We start from the raw sequence: 20,733 nt of genomic DNA, 5'->3' as shown, positions 1-20,733 counted from the left end.
CCAATACATGTATAAACTAAGGCTTGCTTTTAATTGAACCAAGGTTTGCTTGTTTGATCTGCACCAAAGTTCCACTGAGCTTTCACACATATCAAACGAAGTGGAACATGCAAGGAAATAATCATGGCACAAGCAAAACACTGTCAGTTTGAATGCGCCTTTAGGTCCATAGGTTAGAGAAAAAGAAAAAAACAAGTCTCAGAATCTAGGGCCTTATAGAAGGTGAACTACTATGTAACATGTAAAAGGCAATTACCGGTACCTAAAAAATCGGCATATTTTTCTTGCATTATATCTTTATTAAATATCCAATATTTCGAGGATTTTAACAACCGACTGAATCCAAATGAAGTGATGTGTGTGCTTTAAAAAAACAAAAAAAATCAATCATCATGTTGAAAGTTTACTCATGCCTTTGTAGTGTTTGAGACTCTGTTACATAACAAGTTTTCATCTGTGATCATGTACGATTCACATCCACAGCATTTGCTCTCAGGTGAACGACTTTTTCCTGCTGTGCACAGATGAAAGCAGAGCATTATGGTTGGAATATTTGGGTGTACCTGATCCCCCAGCCTGTCAGAGAGGAGTGTGAGGTCTGATTTTTGTGAGATCCCTCCTTATTCCTCCCAAAAGTGAAGTGCAGAGCCAGAGCACTCTCTGCTGGTACCAAACCTGAACTTCAACAACCCCAGTTTGGCCAACTTTTTTTTGTCTGATTGACATGTGGTTCACAGAGCCCTCACCCCCATGGAATGAGCTTATTTCATGGTAACATGTGCTATTTTTGCATAAACTGGTTCAAAACTGAGCAATGGAGACTGGCTGGAAACTCCAAGCGATATGCTAATGACCCACCTGTAGCTTCCAGAAACACTGTTCCTTGATTTTATAGGGCTTTAAACTAACAACATAGGTTTGTTATTGGGTCATTCTTTCATTTTACATTGTTTTAGGCTTAAACCATGACTTAAAATAGTGGGCTGTTTTTTTATTTAAAAAAAAGTCTGAGTTTCCGAAGAGGAAAATCTTTGTATAGTTAATAAAAACAAAACAAAAAAGACGTATTTAGGGCGGTCAAAACAACATTCACTCAGTTTTTCTTGAACTTCTTTGAAACATGCTACAAGTTAGCCACATTAGGAGCATTAGCCACGGTAGATTTTTCACCATACCTGCAACTCCCAACCTTGTATGGAACACGTGAAAAAAATAAGACTCATACCGCTAAAAAAAACATTACTGTGACAATGCTAACTCCCCAGCTTAAAGTCTGATAGCGCTAAACGTTTACATTGTTAGCGTATTCACTATACCAGTAACTGATACAGCTAAATATTATGTTATTGTGAGTATGCTAACATCCAACCTTGTTAGCAATACAAAATAAATAAATAAAAAATAAAATAAAAAATTAAAATCTGCACGTTAGTCACATTAGCATCTCCACAATAACACTCAAACCATTTAGAAGACTCCTTTGAAAACGAGATGTTGTGTCCCCAGGGGCCTTATTTCATTTTATTCAATTTTAATAATCTAGCCCAATATTACAACAATAGTCATCTCAGTGGGCTTCATACCGATAATTGTATCAGAACCTGAAATTAGTAATAAAATACAATAGGTAATTGCTAAACTATACTAAATAGAATATGATAAACTGGGCATCCCTGTTACCTTCTTGTGTAAATGTTTAAACAAATAAAATAAAAATAAATAAAATTTTGTCTGTGTGCTATCAAGACGCACTGTTGGTTTTTTTTGTTTTAAATTACAGCTTTTGTATGTTAACCAAGTTACTGATTACAAATTTTGTCTCTTAACGACAGTTTGTGGTTTTGAAGTAGATCTAAATGAGGCACAGCAATGGGGTGAAGTTAAACCACAAAAGCTCAGACTGGTCTGATTAGTGCATTGCGTCAGACAATAGCCAAATCCCTCCCCATTAACCTCTCCAACGTGTCACTACAGTTGGATTATTTAGCCATTCAGCCCCCAAAAAAGAAAAAGAGAAATCAACAGTGAGAAAGCATCACTTCATTTTACAGTTGACCCTTTAACATCAAAGGTTTAGCTCCAGTGTTTACATTCTTTCGACTACCGTAACTCTAAAAACGTTTACGCAAATCAACACAATTCTAAAAGCAGCCTAGCATTGATGTGAAACACTGTGCACTAGTGAAGCAATCAACTCAAATCAGTCGATTCGGTTGCGGAGAAAACCGTGTTGCATCTCGGTGCAAAGCAGATAAGAAAAGCAAATTTCTCAACGTCAGAATCCACTGATTGATCGCACAAATGGTTGAAGATTTACTGTATGGTAAAGAGTGTGTCATTTTGGTGTCGCCGGTGACAGGTCCGGTGATAAAAGGTTTGAGAACTATTTATGGGAGACCTTATTCAACTTAACGCAGAAGCACTAATCCGAGTTTAAAGATGCACATTACCTGAATCCAGAACCTGCCGGAGCGCTATGGGTCCACTGTTGGATGACGAACGTTGATACAGAGGCTCACCATTTACACCTGCACAAAACACCAGTCAAATTTGGCTCCAAAAGACATTAAATTCATCATATTTCACAAAAGATAATGACTCAAACTTAAAATTGGGGCCCATTTTGCTGGAAGCTATTTGAAGCTGCAGAAAAAGCAGACTGATCATCACAAATAACCTTCAGTCTGCTTTTTTTGTAGAGAAGAAAGAAAAACTAAACAACACAAAACCTCTACATACATTTGAAAACATTCATTCCAATTTTTTAGCAGAAAAAATATTGGTCTGTATTGTGAACATGGTTTCAGTATCTTCAAAACACTTTTTTTTCATCTATGCTGTTTTGTTTTGCTTTGTGGACATCATATTGAAGCAATGACACAACATGATTGCATAGAAATGATGTCATCTTTTTGTAACTATCATGTTTGTTGATGGGCAGATCTAGCATTGAATATAGTAAGTGATTCTTACCCACAAACACTTACTGTTGAGTTTCATGATTCTAATTTTTATATTCAAAACTTCAACAGTGGCTTTTAATCCAGATTTTAGAAATACAGAACATATGGCATTTATACAATTGATACACCAGTTTAGAGGTTTTTTATTAAAGGTAAAAAAAAACTAATTCTTGAATGAGTGTAAGGGATTTTTGAGACATCCTGATTACCAATGTTGATTATGGATAAAGGCAAATAGTGGAGATTATGGTTTCCTCCTATGCCTTAAATGAAAATGACACCAGGCCATTTTCTGTACTACTTTTAGGTGGTGTCACAGCAGTTTTACACTTTGAATCAACATTTTATTTTGTGAGAGGAGCATGTGTGTCATTGGGAGAATCCAAAAAGAAGCAAGACTGTAATCAAACCAAGTTTTAAGTCTTTCAGGGGTTGACATAGCCCAGAAATTTGCACTGGCCCACAGGGCCAGTAGTTTTTGAAACTTACTGGCCCTGCCTGAAAGTTACTGGCCCGACACCGCGCATAGCGGGACCCGCCGCTCCGCAGGTGCTTGCAACTTTAGGGGGGGTCCGGGGGCATGCCCCCCCGGAAACTTTTAATATGGTGCAATTTGGTGCATTCTGGTGACATCACTTATTTCTACACTTTTCAATGACTGAAAATAGACCATGTCAAACTTAAATCTGCTCTAGTCTGTTTCAGATGTTTTGAAGAGAGCACTGCAGTGTAGTAGGTAACACTAGTTCAGAAGTTTTCATGGTGCTTCTAACGGCAAATATCGCAATAAATCATAAACCTTAAATGTGTTAAAACAATCTAATGGCAGCTTGAACCATTTAACGAATCAAATAAATCCCTTAATGCATTTGACCAATCGGATGGACGCCTTCACATTGTTGACCAATCAGATGGAGCCCTGTTATGTTAGATGTTTGTAACCTATGTCAACGTGGGTCATTTGGAGTATAATTTTTAAACTGGGAATGGTTATTTGGTTATTTTGCTGTTTGTTTATATACCGCAAATTATATCGTTATCGCAATTTTAATCTCTGATATCGCATATCGCGAGTTTTCCTCATATTGTGCAGGTCTAACTGAGATCATTCAGCTAACTAGAAATACTTACTGCTTACAGTGTTGTAAAGAAAAACAAAATTAAGTAGTTTAACATTCTACTGCATTTGAGTCTGAGATTCAGGTATTTGGAGTTGCCTTTGATTCTTTGACATTCAGCTTAAAGCTTAGTGGATACAGTTTCATCTTCAATGCATTCATTAAATATCTTGCTGTCCATAGTACTAATTATACCCACTACTCCATCTAACATATTCCTTTCTATTCCTGCCATGTCTTCCACATCTCTGACATGCTTCAGTCTCTCTTCAGTGACGGTGTCGGATTTATAATCAAATGTAATAATAACCCACTGGCTTGTGCCTTCGTTGTTGCTGTTTAACATTGTTTTGTATTGAATTGTTACATTCAATAAAGTTTGAAAAAAAAAGTAGTGAGCGCGTGCCGCGTGGTGCTCGGCAGTGAAAGCCGCGCGCGCGCAGGCGGGAGAGAAGGAGAAGTGATCAAAGGTTTCCCATAGAAACCCTTGAAGTCTGAACACAGGACTAGCAGAAAAATTAAATTATGAAGACGAGGTAAATCTACACGTTTTCGCAAAATTTACTTTATTGAAAAAGGTGAAGAATATATAAACCGTTAGATATTTTAGTGGCCCGAGCGGACAAGTGAAAAGTAAAGTCTTGTGGTCCGCACTGCTCAAAAAACAGGACCGGGCCAGCGGACAAATGGCTATGTCGAGCCCTGTCTTTGTCCTTTTGTTAAAAGCTGACTTAACCCATTAACACTGAAGCTTTAGCTCCAGTGTTTACATTCTTTTGACCGTTGTAACTTTTCAACCGATGACACGATTGACGTACTTCCTTCCTGCAGATTCTGAAGTGAAGAGAATCAGCTTTGCACAGATATGCAACCGTTTACGGTAGTGAAGTGTTCACGCAATCAACATAAATCACCTGATTCTGACGCAGCGAAAAGCAGCTTTGCTATAGCATCACACAGTTGCTTTGTCATTCATCACTTTAGTATTGCAGAGTTGCGTATCGGTGGAAAGCCAATAAGCAAAGCCGCCCTTTCTCTGCATTAGAGTCCGTTAGAACTACGATAATTGAGTCAATGGTCAAAGAGATTCGTGCAAAGAGTGTGTGTCAATTATTTTTATTATTATTAATTTTATTATTTTAACTTGCATGTCTTTATTAGTTGTCACTGGCGACAGCTCCAGTCTTAAAGGGTTCATTGTTGTCTGTGTTTGCTTTGTCCTTGTGCAAGGGCAGATGATAGCAACAATTAAACTTGGGAAATCTTTCACTTGTAGTTTTGTCTTTTTTGAGGGTTATGTCATGCACACAAACAATATGGATTGAATGAGAAGCTGCTGTAGTGTGAACTTTACTTTTTGTAAAAACAAGGTTTTGTTCCATTTATTGTACTGGAAGCTGATGCTACAATTATACCGGGCATGTGACACGCAATCAAGAACTTCAACGTGCATTTAGCATATGGTGTTCACATTGGACTGTCACTCCCTGATACTAGCGCATGTACCAATAGTTGGAAAAGGCTTGGTGTGAAATGTTGAGGTGGCACAAATCTCGCAAATCTTGCTCCAGACTTTTTCTTTCACAGCTCTATTACGATATATGATAGACTTAAGAAATGTCATATATCCCCACATGTCATAATGCCAGTCGGGCACAAACCACAATAACAGCCAAATGTGAATGAAGAGGTGCCATACATAGTTACCGAATCCGATTCCCTGATTCGTCAAAGAAAAAAATTGCATGTTCAATGGACACGTTTTTTTTTACATGCCCAAAGCGTCAGAAAATTCACATTTGCACATCCGTTTAGTTTTAACGTTGCAGAGTATGAGTCCAATAGGTTGCTCACCGTGCTTCTCAATGGCTTCGATAAGTCTCTGAGCAAACACCGGAGCTGCTGCCAACAGAAGCTCCGCCTCAGCACCTGAAAGAGACAGAGTTCATGATTAAACAGAGTTTTCTTTTATTCATTTTTGCTTCATCAAGCAGTTTCTGCATGAAATACAGCACGCTCGACATTTCACTCAGAAAAACAGGATCAAGCAGACGGTTACATACATCGGCGGGAATCAGAGCAAAAACTGGCCCGTCTGCAATACATCCATCGGAACTCATGACGAGAGTGTGTGTGTGTGTGTGTGTGTGTGTGTGTGTGTGCCCTCAAGGGAATACATACATACAGCAAGATAAATGCATTAAAAATGTCAGGGCAGAGTTCAAACTCCGGTCAAAACTTCCCATGCCACAGGCTGATGCTATGACAGCTGCAAAGACAGCACACACACACACACTCGTGCGCACACACACAGACGTTTGGCTGTCTTCAAACAAATTAGATGAAACAAAGTGACTCTTGTCTTTGATTTTATTCTTTAAACAGAGCAATGTTTTCAGGAATAATACGCTTTTTATATATAAAAAAAAAACAGCACCTGAACGTTGCTCTGCTCGGACACATCTGTATTCAGCTTCATAATTTCCCGCCGGATCGAGGAAACATCATTGATATATTCATGAAAGCTTCAGCGGCGTTTACGAATTCAGAATTAATCAGACAAAAAAGAAGGGCAGAGAATCTCCCAACGCAGCCCACATTTTCACACAAGCTGTGCTGCAACCACAGAGTCAAGGACACAAACAAGATCGAATTTCCACACCTATTTATTAAAAAAATGTGTGAAAAGTGATGCCATAAAAACATGAGCTTTAGTGATGCTTCCAACCAAACAGAAAGGAAATAGATGGGCTGTGAGAGTGGGAAACAAATGCGTGTCTATATATAAAGGTGCTAAATCAATCTGCAGTTTTTCTTTACAGACGAAAAAAAAAAAAAGTTTTCAAAATGACAAAATAAAATTTCTTTTAGAAGTTTTTCAGTAAGGTCAAATGCAGGGGAAAAAGTCCCTCGACGATGAAATCACTATATATTTTCCCAGGGTAAAATTAGTCTGATAAAAAGGAGCATATTTCATTTATCTCTTTGAGATTTTTGACATAGGCATTTTATTGTACGACAATAAAGGCATTACTTTCTATCAATCTCTCTATCTCTCTATCTATCTATCTATCTAGTCTGGCCATTCTCCTCTGACCTCAACAAGGCATCTCTGCCCACAGAACTGTCACTGACTGGATATTTTTATCCTTTTCGGAACATACTCCGCAAACCATAGAGATGGTTGCGGGTGAAAATCCCAGTCGATGATCAGTTTCTGAAATCCCCAGGCCAGCCTGTCTGGCACCAACAACCATGCCAAATTCAATGTCACTTGAATCACTTTTCTTCCACATTCTGATGCTCGGTTTGAACTGCAGCAGATCTGCTTGACCATGTCTACATGCTCAGAGTTGCTGCCATGGGATTAGCTGATTGGAAATTTGAGTTAACAACCATTTGGACAGGTGTGCCTAATGAAGTGGCCGATGAGTGTATCACGTGACCCTTAGAAATTCTACATGGCAAAAATGAAACCTTAAGTGAGAGGGACATTTTGCTTTGACTTTAAATTGCAAATTTTCTGAAAACAGGCAACCAACTCACTTCTGAAACCTGCTTGCAGTGGTCATTTAAGGAACTGCACCTTTTACTGCTTCCAGGTTGGCTTTAAATTTGGGAACGAAATGAGGGAGCTTAATATAGATGTGCTTCTCCCACTGTTTCTTAAAAAATACAAAGCTTTGCCTGATCTGTGTCTGATATGAGTTATGATCCACACGACAGCTCATGGAGCTCCCCTACTCATGCTAAATTATTAGTCAGCTCATGCCTTCCTCCTTTGTTCCTGCTTGGTTTTCCTCCTCTGCCTCTTCTCTTCATTTTCCTGTTTTTCCTCCTGCCCTCTCACTCACATTCCTTATCACTGCTTCCCAACTCGGTGATTCCCTTGCTCTTTTGTTTTGCCGTTGACAGTTGTGTCCAATCGCGACACAAAACACGCTTGCGGCGAGGCAGGGCGATCGCTGTGACCCACAAAGAACGCGCACAAACGCAATCCCCAACAATCAGAGTGGCGTGTTTTTCATGCGCAAATATGAGGCATTAAATGTACAGTCTTGCCGACAATGCCGGTGTCAGAGAGCATCATGGGAGCAATAACTCAGCTGAAGCAGAAAACGAGAGAGAAAACATAAGAGATGGGGAAGAAAGAAAGAAAAATGAGAACGAGTGACTAAAAAGATGACAAAGAAACATGTGGAAGGCAAGACGGCAATGATAAATATGAAATCAAGGAAACTAAAATCATGAGTTAGAGATGGAAAAGAAGAACAAAAATGAGAAAAGAGGCATGATGGGAACAGTAAAAAGATGAAGGTGCAATGGAAAGGGGAGTGATGCAAAAGAAAGAGAGACATAGAGAGACAATGTAGGACGGAAGAGACAAAGAAGCTGAGCAGAAGAATGAAGGACATAGCTGGGAAGTACAAATCACACCAACAAATTACTCAACGCAAAAACATGTTAAGAGGTCACAACCACAATTAAAAAAGCAAAACAAACAACAGATAAATAACATTACATCATGGAAATCAAAATAAAATTCTAATAACCAAAAAAAAAAAAAAAAAAAAAAAAATCCCCAAAACTGAAAGGTTTCAGAGAACAGAAGTAATTTCCATAGAACAAAATAAAATGTTAAAAAATGAAATAACAAGAAACCAGTAAAGGTAGGTACTTTTGGACATTGCTGATTGGACAATAACTTCTTCCCATCATTTGAACTGAAGTTATTTAGCAAGAATCAATGCTGGAAATAAAGATATTTCATCTTGATTTCTGGAAACAGCTCTTGTTTTCCGATACATTCAATTTTTATTTAGTCGTGTTTTTCCTTTTCTTTTTATTCTTTTATTTTTTCATTCTAAAATGTAAGTTTTTTTTAATTATTCATTTTTGCCTTTCTAATTGTTGGGATCTTCAAATTTCTTTTGCTTTGAGTGATTTTCTTGGTGTCATGTTTACTTCAAGGCCAATTCACTAGGGAAAGGATAAAAGAGGAAAATAAGGGACGATGAGGGAAGCAGAAGAAGACTACTTTAAGGAAGAAGTGACGAGAATGGGAACAATGAAGGTGAACGGAGCACAGAGTGAGGCAAAGCCAGAGGATGAAGAGTTTGTGTGTGCAGAGTGTGTGATGATGTGTCACCACCCATCATCCCGCCAGTAAGCTGTGGTGCCATTAAAATACAGCTCAACACACATACACAACCCAGTCTGTTTTAACACAAAGAAGTCACACACAAGCACAAGCGCTGGCAGTCTGATCAGCATTGTTAGAAAATGATTTATTGATCAGTGGATTTCTGCTATGAAGCAGAGCCACACAGGCTTTTCTTCCCATTTCAAGTGATCTCACAGGCGCAGTCACACAGGCCTGATAAGAGAGCCGAGTGATGCGGAGCGGCATGGTGCCGCTGGGGTGGGGGGGTGAGATAAGTTTCATTTTAGTTTTTTTTTTTCTTGATGAATAATAAATCATTTTCAGGGCGAACATTTAAAACTGAGTGAATAATTAGAAATGAATTTTAATGTGGCATTGAGATGGTTTGATATCTTCTAGCTCTCCAGTTCTCTGCTGGGACACCTGGGGGCAGCGTTTGCTGCCGAAAATAAAACACCTACGTTAATAATGATAATAATATTAATGATAATACCGTAATAATTTAGAAAGATACTCAAGCCTGTCCCTGTGCTTAGGGGGCAAAATGTTACATTTCTGTGGTGACAGCAAATAGTTAACACACGTTGACAACACAACTTTCCAGTCGACAACAAATCTCAGCGATAAGTGAAATCTAGTCCCATCCCTTTTTTGTAAATATTGTTTCCAGGAATGTTTTTCTTCTGACTTGGGAATTAACTGCCCAAAATATTTTGTATTGGGTATAAATCTCCCACTTCGATCATCTTTTGATCTGTTAAGCCATCCCAGTGGTCTTCTAATTATGACAATGTTGTTTTTGCAAAAAAAAAACAAAAAAAAAAAACTGTGTCTTTTTCAAGGTCAAAGTTTCTGCAGAGCAGCAGTAGTTAATTAGATGTACGGCTCTGAGTTGTGGGCGAGACTATTAGGCCTGCCCCCTTCCCATCATCCATCTGTTTACTGGATCTCCCGCTGGCTTACAGCCCCTCCCAACCCCATTTGCAGTGCAACAAAAATAGTGAGCAATATTGGAGTCGTACAGTTTTGAACCAGAACCAATCTCTTTTCTGCTCCTGATTAACACTAATTTGAATATGGAAATACTCAGAAATACAACTTTGAGCTTAATTTTCTCTATATCTGTTCTCCATCATCAGAAAATGCCACAAGAACATGTTAAAGAAAAGGATTTTCAATCAGAGTGAGACTTTAAAGGACAACATAAAGAGAGGCTAAACGGACCAAAACGATTGGTCATGACAAACAGAGATTTTATTGTTAATTTAAATGATTTCTCATCTGAAAGGCACAAACTGACTTGTGGGGTGCCTCAAGGCTCCATCCTGGGTCCCACACTTTTTAATCTTTACATGCTTCCACTCGGGGATGTCATCAGGAGACACGGCATTAACTTTCATAGCTATGCCGATGACACGCAACTATATGTAGCCGTTTCTCCTGATGACACTGGACCCCTGGATAGCCTTTTAAACTGTATTTTAAAAATTAAAATGTGGATGGGAGAGAACTTTTTGCAGCTCAATCAGGACAAGACTGAAGTCTTGGTTATCGGTTCTGAAGCTGAGAGAGATAGGGTCCAATTTTATCTGTCAACTCACTTTATGAAAATATGTGATACAGTAAGGAACCTCGGTGTGATTTTAGATGCAGATCTTAGCTTTGAAAAACACGTCAATCAAGTAACCAAGACTGCATTTTACCATCTCAGAAATATCGCCCGAGTGAGACCCTTTCTCTCTAGAGCCAGTGCTGAAATCTTAATTCATGCTTTTATTTCATCAAGATTAGATTACTGTAATGCCCTCTTTTCTGGGGTAAAGAAAACCACTATCAATCGCCTGCAGCTAGTCCAGAACTCTGCTGCACGCCTTCTAACGAGAACCAGGAAGAGGGAACATATTACACCGATCTTAAAATCTTTGCACTGGCTCCCTGTCAGCTTCAGGATTGATTTTAAGATTCTTTTAATAGTTTTTAAGACTGTCCATGGCCTAGGTCCTTCTTTTATATCAGATTTGCTTTTAGATTATGAACCTCCCAGAGCCCTAAGATCCTCAGGCGCGGGCCTGCTGATGGTCCCTAGAGTCAAGACAAAAAACCACGGCAAGGCCTCATTTTGACACTACGGACCTCGTCTGTGGAACAGCCTGCCTGAGGATGTGAGGACCTCATCCTCTGTTGAGGTTTTTAAAAAGAAACTAAAGACTCATCTATTTAACTTAGCTTTTAATTAGATCTTATATGTGGTATTTTTACTCTTATATTTTATATGCTGTTTTATCAAATATTTATTTGTGTAATGTCTTTTAGTCTTTTTATATTCTAACTTATTCTAATTTATATTTTAGACTTTTTTAGGCACTAAATCATCTCTCTCTCATCATTTCTCACCCTTGGCCGGGGTGTTAATGTCCGGGCTCGAAGAGATTCTGTCCATGCTTGCCCTCTGGCACCTCTTGTTCCGACTCCCCGGGCTGCCGGGCCTGGTGCGCCCACGTTTGGTGCTCTGGGCCTGGGGGTTGGGGGTCTCTGGGGTGGGGGGTGCTGCGGATGAGTTGTGCTTGTGTTGCTTAGATGCTGACACCCCGGCCAACAGGAGGACAGGGCGGACGGCGCCTCCTGGGTTCTCTTTTCTTAAGCTCTGTTATATCTCTTTTACTTGTGCTTGTTTTTGTGTGTTTAATTTTGAGGGGCTTATTTATTATTTTACTTCATGTGTGGGGTTTGTTTTTATTGTATTCTTGTTTGTTTTTTTATGGAAAGCACCTTGAGCTGTCTGTTTGACATGAAAGGTGCTTTATAAATACAATTAATTTGAATTTGAATTTGAATTTGAAATGATGCATCCGTGCTACATCTGACCCCTCAAACACAATGGTGTGCTCTAAATAGTCAATTATTTTAGTTATACTTGACATAACTATGCAGCACAATGTTTTCTGTAAACAATATTTATGAGTGTAAAATAAAAAAAATATTGATGGATCATATTAATATGCGCCCGTCATGTTCAGATAACCCAGAAAAGTCTCTACAAAAATGTACAAACTTCAAAATGTGTGTCGTCTTTCGTCTTTAATTTACCAGTACAAAGGGATTCTAGATCAGAGGACAGAAAGTGGAGCTTGGCATTTATTTAACACTATTCCAACCATTGCGAGTACATTGGTCAGAGCGCTTACTCACACACAGATGGGCGAGTGGGAAGGCGTGAAGATCGTGCCTTACATTTTTCATTTCCAAGCTCACCCAACTCTGCCGTAATCATACCCATAATGCAACAATGCAGTTGATCATCCCACAGACAAAGCTGTTCCACGACCTATTTCTGCTAAAAACGAAATCTGAAACTTTGTGGATGAAATGTCCAAACACAGGAGCAAGCATGAGTTTTTCCTTTTTTTTTGTTCCTCTCTCTGTGTGACAGACGAACTGTTGGCTCGGCTGTGACCAAAACAGACGAGCGTATGAAGGAAAAAGTGGGAGACAGATGAGCTGCGGGGCTGATGTGACCTGAAAGCCGCTGGAGCGAGACGGCCAAATCCTGCAACCAATATGACGGCTTCAAATGACGGCGTCTCATCTCTGCCTTAGCCTCAACCCCCCTCAGCCCCACCTGCCCCATGGCCTCCTGGGTTTTCCCGTCTTTTCTTCATCAAATTCTCTTCCTCTTCTTTGTTTCTTTGCTGCTTTCATTTATTTTTCCCCATAAGAGTGTGAACAACCGACTGTCTGAACTGCATTTTCAATTCCAAGCAAACATGAAACATTTAAATCGGACCTTGCCCATGTTAAAAGCTCGTCACACTTCACTTTTCTGCGCAGCTGGATGTCCTGAGCGCTTTGAATTTGCAGCATCCTGATAACAAGGAACATCAAAGCCCAGAACCACTGGGAACCTTTTAACGTGTTGGATCAACTCGCTGACACGCTCTTATTTTGGTGCTTTCATTCGCTCTTCAGATGATACAGGAACTCTGAAAATTGTATTTTTTGTACGCTTTTAAATAACTAGATATATACTAAGTGAAATTTTTCATTTTAGACTTTTCCTGTAATCAATTATCATTATACAGCTATTGGTACTTAAGTATTTTATATGAAAACTTCTTGTTCCACTTTAATTGCTTAGAGTTTTTTTTTTTCCAGTTCATGGAAACAGTCTAATGCTCCCACAGCTCCTAGGCTGAATATTAAACAGAAAGACCCTCCACAGTGGGGAGATTAGCAGCTAAGTACCAGTAAATAGCTCAGTGAAATTGCAACCATCTATCACGTGCCGACTGATGTCCAAAAAAACAAAACAAAACTAATTTCTTTCATTTTTAAAGAAAACTTGCTCCATATAAAAAAAAAGTGCAAAAAATATACTCCTCCATCACGTTTGCAGATTTTGTGGACTTCCTGTTCGGGCTGATTAGGCTCATTAGTACCAACCACTGACTGTATATGAGAACTGGATTGAATGAGTGTAATGTCATCCTTAGAAACACCCACTCGCCAATTTACTGTTTCTCAGCACTGTTGTCACTTTAAACCATCACTTTTAACCATCTCATTGTCACTTTTGCACTGACACACTTTGCACTAACACATTTACATTACAGTTATTATTATTATTGCTATTATTGTTATTTTTCGGTTATTTGTCGGTTTATAACTTTTACAGTAGAAAAATTGATAAAAAAGGAGGATTAGCAAGAAGTTGTTAAAAAAACAAAACCAAGAACAGTTAGTCTGACAAACAGCGTGACTCAGTAATAGTTGTTTATATCTCAATGGAAGTCTATGGGATTCTAGCTTTATGGAGCCAGCAGGTACTTCCTGTTTAGAACGCTAGAAGGAGGAGTGGGGGTGTCACTGTGTCCAGTTCTCATATGCAGTCAGTCGTAACAATATGACCATTTTATTGTTCAAAAGTCAATGTTAAATGGGAGGAAAATTGAATTTGATGTGCTTTACAAACAAACCAAACTTGGAGGATTACATCCTCGAGTCAGAACTCGCCTCCTCTGTTTTCCTGTTGAGCAGTAATTAGGTCCACCTTCCCTGTTTTGACATGTTTACCCTTTTACCGCTGATTTAAGTCTGGGCGAAAGCTAAAATACCACGTCTGCAATCGTTTTTGTCAAAACTACACTTTAATTGTGCTTGGATTTAAAGGCCAGGCTGCCAACCAGTACTTCCTGTAAACAAACTCAACCCCTCCCTTGGAGGACTCTCAGCGTGACTTTCTGGTAAACACATCAGACGCCCCCCCCTACGTCGCCGCACAGCTGCCATCCACACTCACAACCTCTGACTATCAGACCTTCTGCGACAAGAAACTCTTGTTGAACATGTGTAGTGATCAGAGAATTTTATAGCTGAAAGAACACAATGCTTCATTTAATGCCTTTAAACAGTAAGTAACTCAAAACTGTTTTGATTATTGCCTTCTACAATCTGAACCATCTCTGCAGCTCCACGTTAGCTGGTGTTATTTATTCTCAACCCAGTTTGGAAAGACCTCTGTCAATCTCGGTGAAGGGTAAACTTCTTCATCTTGTTGTCTGTCCAAAGAGGTACCACGGGGTTGAATTCTGGAGCCACTACAGCATGCAGCTCTTCTCACAGGTTTTTATATCACAGATATACTGTATGGAGACATTCCAATGACCTGATACTGTGCTTGACTCTTCAACTCTTTTACAAGTATAAAAGTAACTTCAACTAAATATGGGCAAACCCTAGTTTTTTAGGTGGTAAAGAGGTAAGGTAGTAAAGAAATATGACTGATAAACAGTGGCATGTAATCAAAATTTTAACATTTTTGGTCTTCAAATTACCCACATTTGAAAAAACATTTTTTTGTGTATACCATGGTCCGGGTGAATACTCGATTCTGATTGGTGCTGGATGTGCATTAAAAAGTGATAATGCACAGTGGTGGAAATGTACGCCAAAAAAAGAAGTTCGGGTCACATAACTTAAACGTTCTGTATCACTGCACTGGCTTTACTATGACAACGCGTCACACCATGTATCAAATAGTCTGCTTTTGGGAAAAAGTGATTTAAGCTAAAAAAATAATGAGAACAAAGTACTAAAAATTGATTGAATATTTATTTTTTTGTAAGTGACTATGGTATAAGAAGGATAATGGCCTTCGAGATGTCCATTATCAGAAATTCTTGGGACTTCTTGGGAGGACGGTTCAGGCTTACACGTCATCTGTTAATTTCTGATAATGGACACCTCTTCGGGCATTATCTCTTACATCAGTGTTTTTCAACCTTTTTTGAGCCACGGCACACTTTAACCTTGACAAAAATCCCGCGGCACACCAGCATCCCAAAAAAAAAAAAGCAGAAACTCATAGACTGTATTGATCTACAGCCCCCCCCCCCCGGCAATCTGACGTGCATTTTTGTGATAATTGTGGCAGAAAAAGCAGGAAGTTGCAGATGTTTTTTTCTAAAAGATGTAATAAAAGTTAAGTTACATACAAACTGTATGTTCGTTGTGTTTTCAAGACGTGTAACAAGGACGACTCATTGTACGCTGAGGCGCTGTCCCTTTCAAGCCAATGCATCATGGGAGATGTAGTGCGAAAACTGCGAAAAAACGGCAGAAAGACTAGCGTCTCTGAGCTTCATGGTTTTGTTCACTTGTTCAACAGTCTGATACCGGATTCTGTGGAAAGCTACACCGCTAAAGACGAGCTTTAGCTGGTGTTTTTGTTGGAACTGAGAGAGTTATGAGCTAAATTGGAACAAGGAAGTGAAGACTTCAAACACTTCTGATTGGTCAGACTGATGACATGTGATTAAGCCTTCAAGAATGATTGGTGGAGTCGTGGAGACAATAAAAGCTGCGGGACTTTTCAGAAAACAGTTATAGCTGCAGCTAAATCGCGTTACCGTCATTCTTATCAAAACGTCTTTAATAGAATCAAATAAACACAAAGAAAAAAGTATTTTATGATCTTTTATATTCCTAACTACTCTGTTTTTTATCAGGACCTGTTTGGATGAACAAAGAGCTGATTTCCTGGAGATGGTAATTGTTTTGAGATCAGTGAATGAGGGCAATTTTCCACGGCACACTTGACCATCTCCCACGGCACACTAGTGTGCCGCGGCACACTAGTACACTGGTTGAAAAACACTGTCTTACATAACACAATATGCCTCCCATCCACATGTTGAGGTTGTGAATATCTTTCAGTTGAACCGTTCTGCCATGCTTACCTGCCAGGAGCCCCAGTCTCATCCATGAAACCATTAAGCCACGTTCACACTGACCTCGGCAACTTGTGTTTAATTGACCACTTTCAATGAAACGTCTACATGAATGCGCATTTCAGTTTTCATATTCAAAGCTCTTGGTTCATGGGTTGGCACTTAAGTTTCGACGCACGTTTTTACGCAGGTTTTTACAACCGTTTTCAGGCAATGCGTACAAAATATGTGGCCATTTAACATGGGTTGAAAATTAAACCAGGTCGAAGTTATCAGAGACTTTGGATTTTGTAGTGACTTATGGATGGCATCCTTATCAATTCACAGAAGTGCCAACAGTTTAAAAATTGATCATGAAGGAGAAACTGATAGTTGCGGTGTGCGCGCGGCCGCAATGATATGACACCAAGTCTTTCATATATCGGATCAGAACTGTGAAAGAAAAAGCCTGGAGCAAAATTCATGAGATTTGTACTGCCTCTTCCAACTGTAAGTGGAGGACATGGGCCAAGAAACAATAGAAAAGGAAGAAGTTCATCCCTGTTAAACGCCCCTTGAAGAAGAGGCGTTGGCTTTCTACATTTAAATACCAATTCCATCCATGTGCTGTTGTAAACAATGCAGACCTCATTCATTAGATCACTGCTGTTATTGTGAGCCAAACATAGTGGGCTGTTTCCATTTAACAAAACCTCATAACTGAGCTAAATTAGATTATAACCAATTGTGTTGATCTGGAACCTCAAATATTGGGATATCATTGAAAATGAAATTGTATTTCCCTTGTTTATTCTATTGAGTGCCCTGCAATGACAGCGGTTTATATGAATAGTGAACTAAATTAAATTAAGACACTCTTAGAAAATGACCACAGGCTAGTAAATAAAGCCGTGGTAAATAAGCCGCAATGGTTTTTTTAAATTTTATATGGATTTCTTCAGAAGTTGACCCACTCTCCCCTAATTTGAATTTAATTAACAGCTGCCAGGAGGCTGTTTGTTATCATCTCTGCCATCATGCATAAACACGTCGTCATACTTTCATTAAATCATCTCAAAAAGACATGGCTTCTACTAGAAAATAGGTTTTTAGGGATTGGAATACGTCAATGCTTTGGTCAGAAAAAGTCTCATATTTCTTTAAATAAGTTGCGTTGCTTATCATAAAGGCCAGCATAAAAAAGTCAAAAATATTGTCATTGCGATATCAGCTTGTGAGATATGCTCATCGCAGAAACTGTGATAAATGTTTACCTTGAATATTTACTCACATGCTAAAACAGTTTCATGAAAGCTTGAAGGCTTAAAGGAATCAAACAGTACCCTTCATGCAATTGACCAATTGGATGGACCCCTTCATGTTTGTGACCAATCTAATGGAGCATTTTTAAGTTAGATGCCCTTTTCCTATGTAGGCCTGTATCTTTGGGAGTATCATTTAACTTATGGTGACTTTTATATAAATAAAACTGTCCTACGTTTATTGCGGGAGTTACATTCTAAAAATAACCAGGGATTGGTAAAATACATGAAGTTGGCCTACAGACGTTTTACAGCTTTATAGACGTTCTCAGACAGACATAAACATTTACTTTCATAAACTTTTCTCTCTTGCTTAAACTCTTCAAACCTTCAAGTTCAAACTTTTGCAGAAATTAAGTCCAGTATTATAAAATGAAATTAAGCATCTGCATGCAATCAAATATTATGTACATTTGGCAAACTGCACCTTTTCTTTACATATTTCACCAATTCTGAATGTATTTTTTTGATGGACAGCCAATCAGGGAAAAGAACACATTGTGCCGTTTAAGAAAAAACAAAAAAACGCATGACTGCACTGAAGGAAATCCGCAGAACAGAGAGACGGTGAAAAATGAACCACGATATAGCGAGGTGTTCATGTTTTGCAAATCATATCATCATCGCAATATTGATTACTAATATCGCACATCACAAATCCTCATATTGTGCAGCCCTAGTTATAATGCAGGTCCGTTTTGTGAAATCACAAAAAGGAAAATAGCAATAGCACCGTTTTGCCAAATTTGCATCTTTAGGCACAATCTGAGGCAGGCTGCTTGACAATGCGGGAAATAAAAGCAACTTTATTTTCTCCAATTTCATTACTCCTGCTTTTCTTTTAGACCTAAGATTTATATGCAATTAAATCCAGAGTTGAGAGTCGATTTGGAGCTCGTGATGCTCAGAAGGCCACTAAATAAATCTTTCCGTCGTCTAATCTGTTTTTAATTACCACTTCCATTGGATGGAGTGAAAGTACAGAATACTAATAACGGCAAAGATTCCGGTGAGAAACTGGTTTGATTAAAAGCTCGCAGTTGTCGGACATCATATCCAGTGTGAGCAGACTGCAAGCGCTCAGAGACTCCCTCCAACTCATCTTCCTCTCCTTTTCCACCTCCCTCTCATTCATCACCTCAGATGAATCACCCCCTCCTGCTTGTTACCAAACTCCATGACACTTTGCTGGATAGTTGATGGCCAGAAAAGGATAAAAAAAGGGGGGGGGGGGGGTAAAAACTACTATCAGTCGAGATTATTACATTTTAGTTGGTGATTAATTATCACGCAAATAATTGTGATTTATAGCTTAATTCTTTTTCCGACTATGATGCCGTTGGGGTCTGAGATAAATAACAGAGTTATAATACAAACAGAGGTAATGAAAAATTATTTCTTCCCACTAGTAAACATATCTACATACACATAATTACATTTTTATCAATTGGTGAATTTGGGTTTAAAATGTAGGTTTTTCTATTCAGCTTTTTCCCGATTTTGTTTACTGATGTTAACTAGTTTTTTTTTTCATTTTATTTTGGTATCAGGGCTCTTATAAAGTTCCTTTTATGTTTACATTAAGGTTTGCATCGTTGGATTTATTTATTTGGGGAACGTTGAAACTCAGTTGGACCAAACAAGTCAACTGGCCAGCCTGAAAACGAGAATCCTGATTAACTTGCAAATGTCCTCTGGTACGGTTCACTTCAACATGAATACAAATGGACGTTCCACAGAAACAAAGAGTGGAAGAGGACCAAGGAAAGACAATGATAGAAATTGCATTATTGCAATTCAGTACAATAAAAGTAGAAAAAATGGAGATAAAGTATGTGGAGCTGTAACCCAGCACCACTCAGACTGCAGCTATGTACACACCAGACACTTGATGCTCATTGAAAAAAGCGCTAAATACGCAATTGTTAACGGACTTCTTACTCATGGTCTTCACACTGGACAAGCAGGGAGGGGCTTGTTTTTCTATTTTCATGCAAATGCAAAGTATATTGAACCTGTGTTGTTGGGGGCGGTGTGGACGTAGCTTGATGAAGTCACTTGGATGAGTGGAAACGTTACAAACCAAGACGTTGGCTGAATCCAAATTATTCCCCGACCCCTCCGGCTTATCCGTATCCCTTCAGTTGTGGGGGGAAATTTGAGGGATGGGTCGTCTGGATTGAATTTGGTCATGATTCAACCTGATGCCATGATTCAACTTAAAGAGACTTAAAGTGACTTAAAGTCACTTGGATTACCTTAATCGACAAATGTCTTTTTGCAAAATGCAGGACAGTAAAGAGGGACAGGCGGTAATTTAAATATAATAATCAGGGGAAAAACCTGTATTCTTCTTTGTTCATCTATTTTTCTTTAGGTTGAAGCTCATCATGGGCAATATCATTAACAGGAGTGTTAATGTGGGAGTTTTCTATTTATTTAAATTTAAATAATTTATTTAAAAAAATTGCTTTTTTAGGTCAGTGTGAGCTCAGCAGATGCTTAATGCAAAACATTTGCACCACTTTTTAGAAAGCTAGTAAATCTTGTGCATGCGGAAACAATCAAGATACCACTTGAATGCTTTTCTTTTTCTTTGATTCACCCCTTGTTTTTATATTAGCATGGCTTTTTATCTGTTTATGGCTAGTTCATAGCTTTCTCAACATTTCACTTTGATATTGTAATTACCTAGATAACAATTTAAATTATTGTTACTATTTTTCCATCTAGGTAGATTTTGCCAACATTTATTGGTACATATTGATAGTCTCTCATTAATGCTGTGCTGTACTGTGATAAAAGAGAAATTAACTTAACAAAATACAGGACCAAGAACAGACATTTCCTCTTCAACTAAACTCTTTATATCGTTTTAAATCATTAAATCCATTGAATTCCTCATCTTCTGGGTCGCTTTGGAAGAAATTCCGGCAAGCCTGGCATAAGACTGAACGGCAC

The 20,733-nt window shown here is 38.7% G+C and overlaps 1 protein-coding gene across 3 annotated transcripts in view; it reads right to left on the bottom strand.

Moving 5' to 3' along the window:
* Positions 1–20,733, bottom strand: part of pik3r3b (phosphoinositide-3-kinase, regulatory subunit 3b (gamma)) — a 246,070-nt gene that overhangs the window by 156,243 nt on the left and 69,094 nt on the right. Inside the window, exons 2-3 of one of the 3 annotated variants that reach the window (XM_011474287.4) lie at positions 5,936–6,010; positions 2,451–2,528 (exon numbers count right to left, since the gene is read on the bottom strand). The exons of 1 other annotated variant lie outside the window; for it this stretch is intronic. In XM_011474287.4, coding sequence (XP_011472589.1) covers positions 2,451–2,528; positions 5,936–6,010 — 153 coding nt within the window. The remainder of the gene's footprint in view (positions 1–2,450; positions 2,529–5,935; positions 6,011–20,733) is intronic. One more of the 3 variants, XM_078946166.1, reaches the window with a different exon arrangement.

Source organism: Oryzias latipes, chromosome 4 (assembly GCF_053564925.1).
Source record: "Oryzias latipes strain Hd-rR chromosome 4, Olatipes_Hd-rR_3.1".
In the NCBI taxonomy this organism is placed as follows: Eukaryota; Metazoa; Chordata; class Actinopteri; order Beloniformes; family Adrianichthyidae; genus Oryzias; species Oryzias latipes.
Note: the sequence above shows the minus strand (reverse complement) of the source record. Positions and strands in the feature narration are given on the sequence as shown.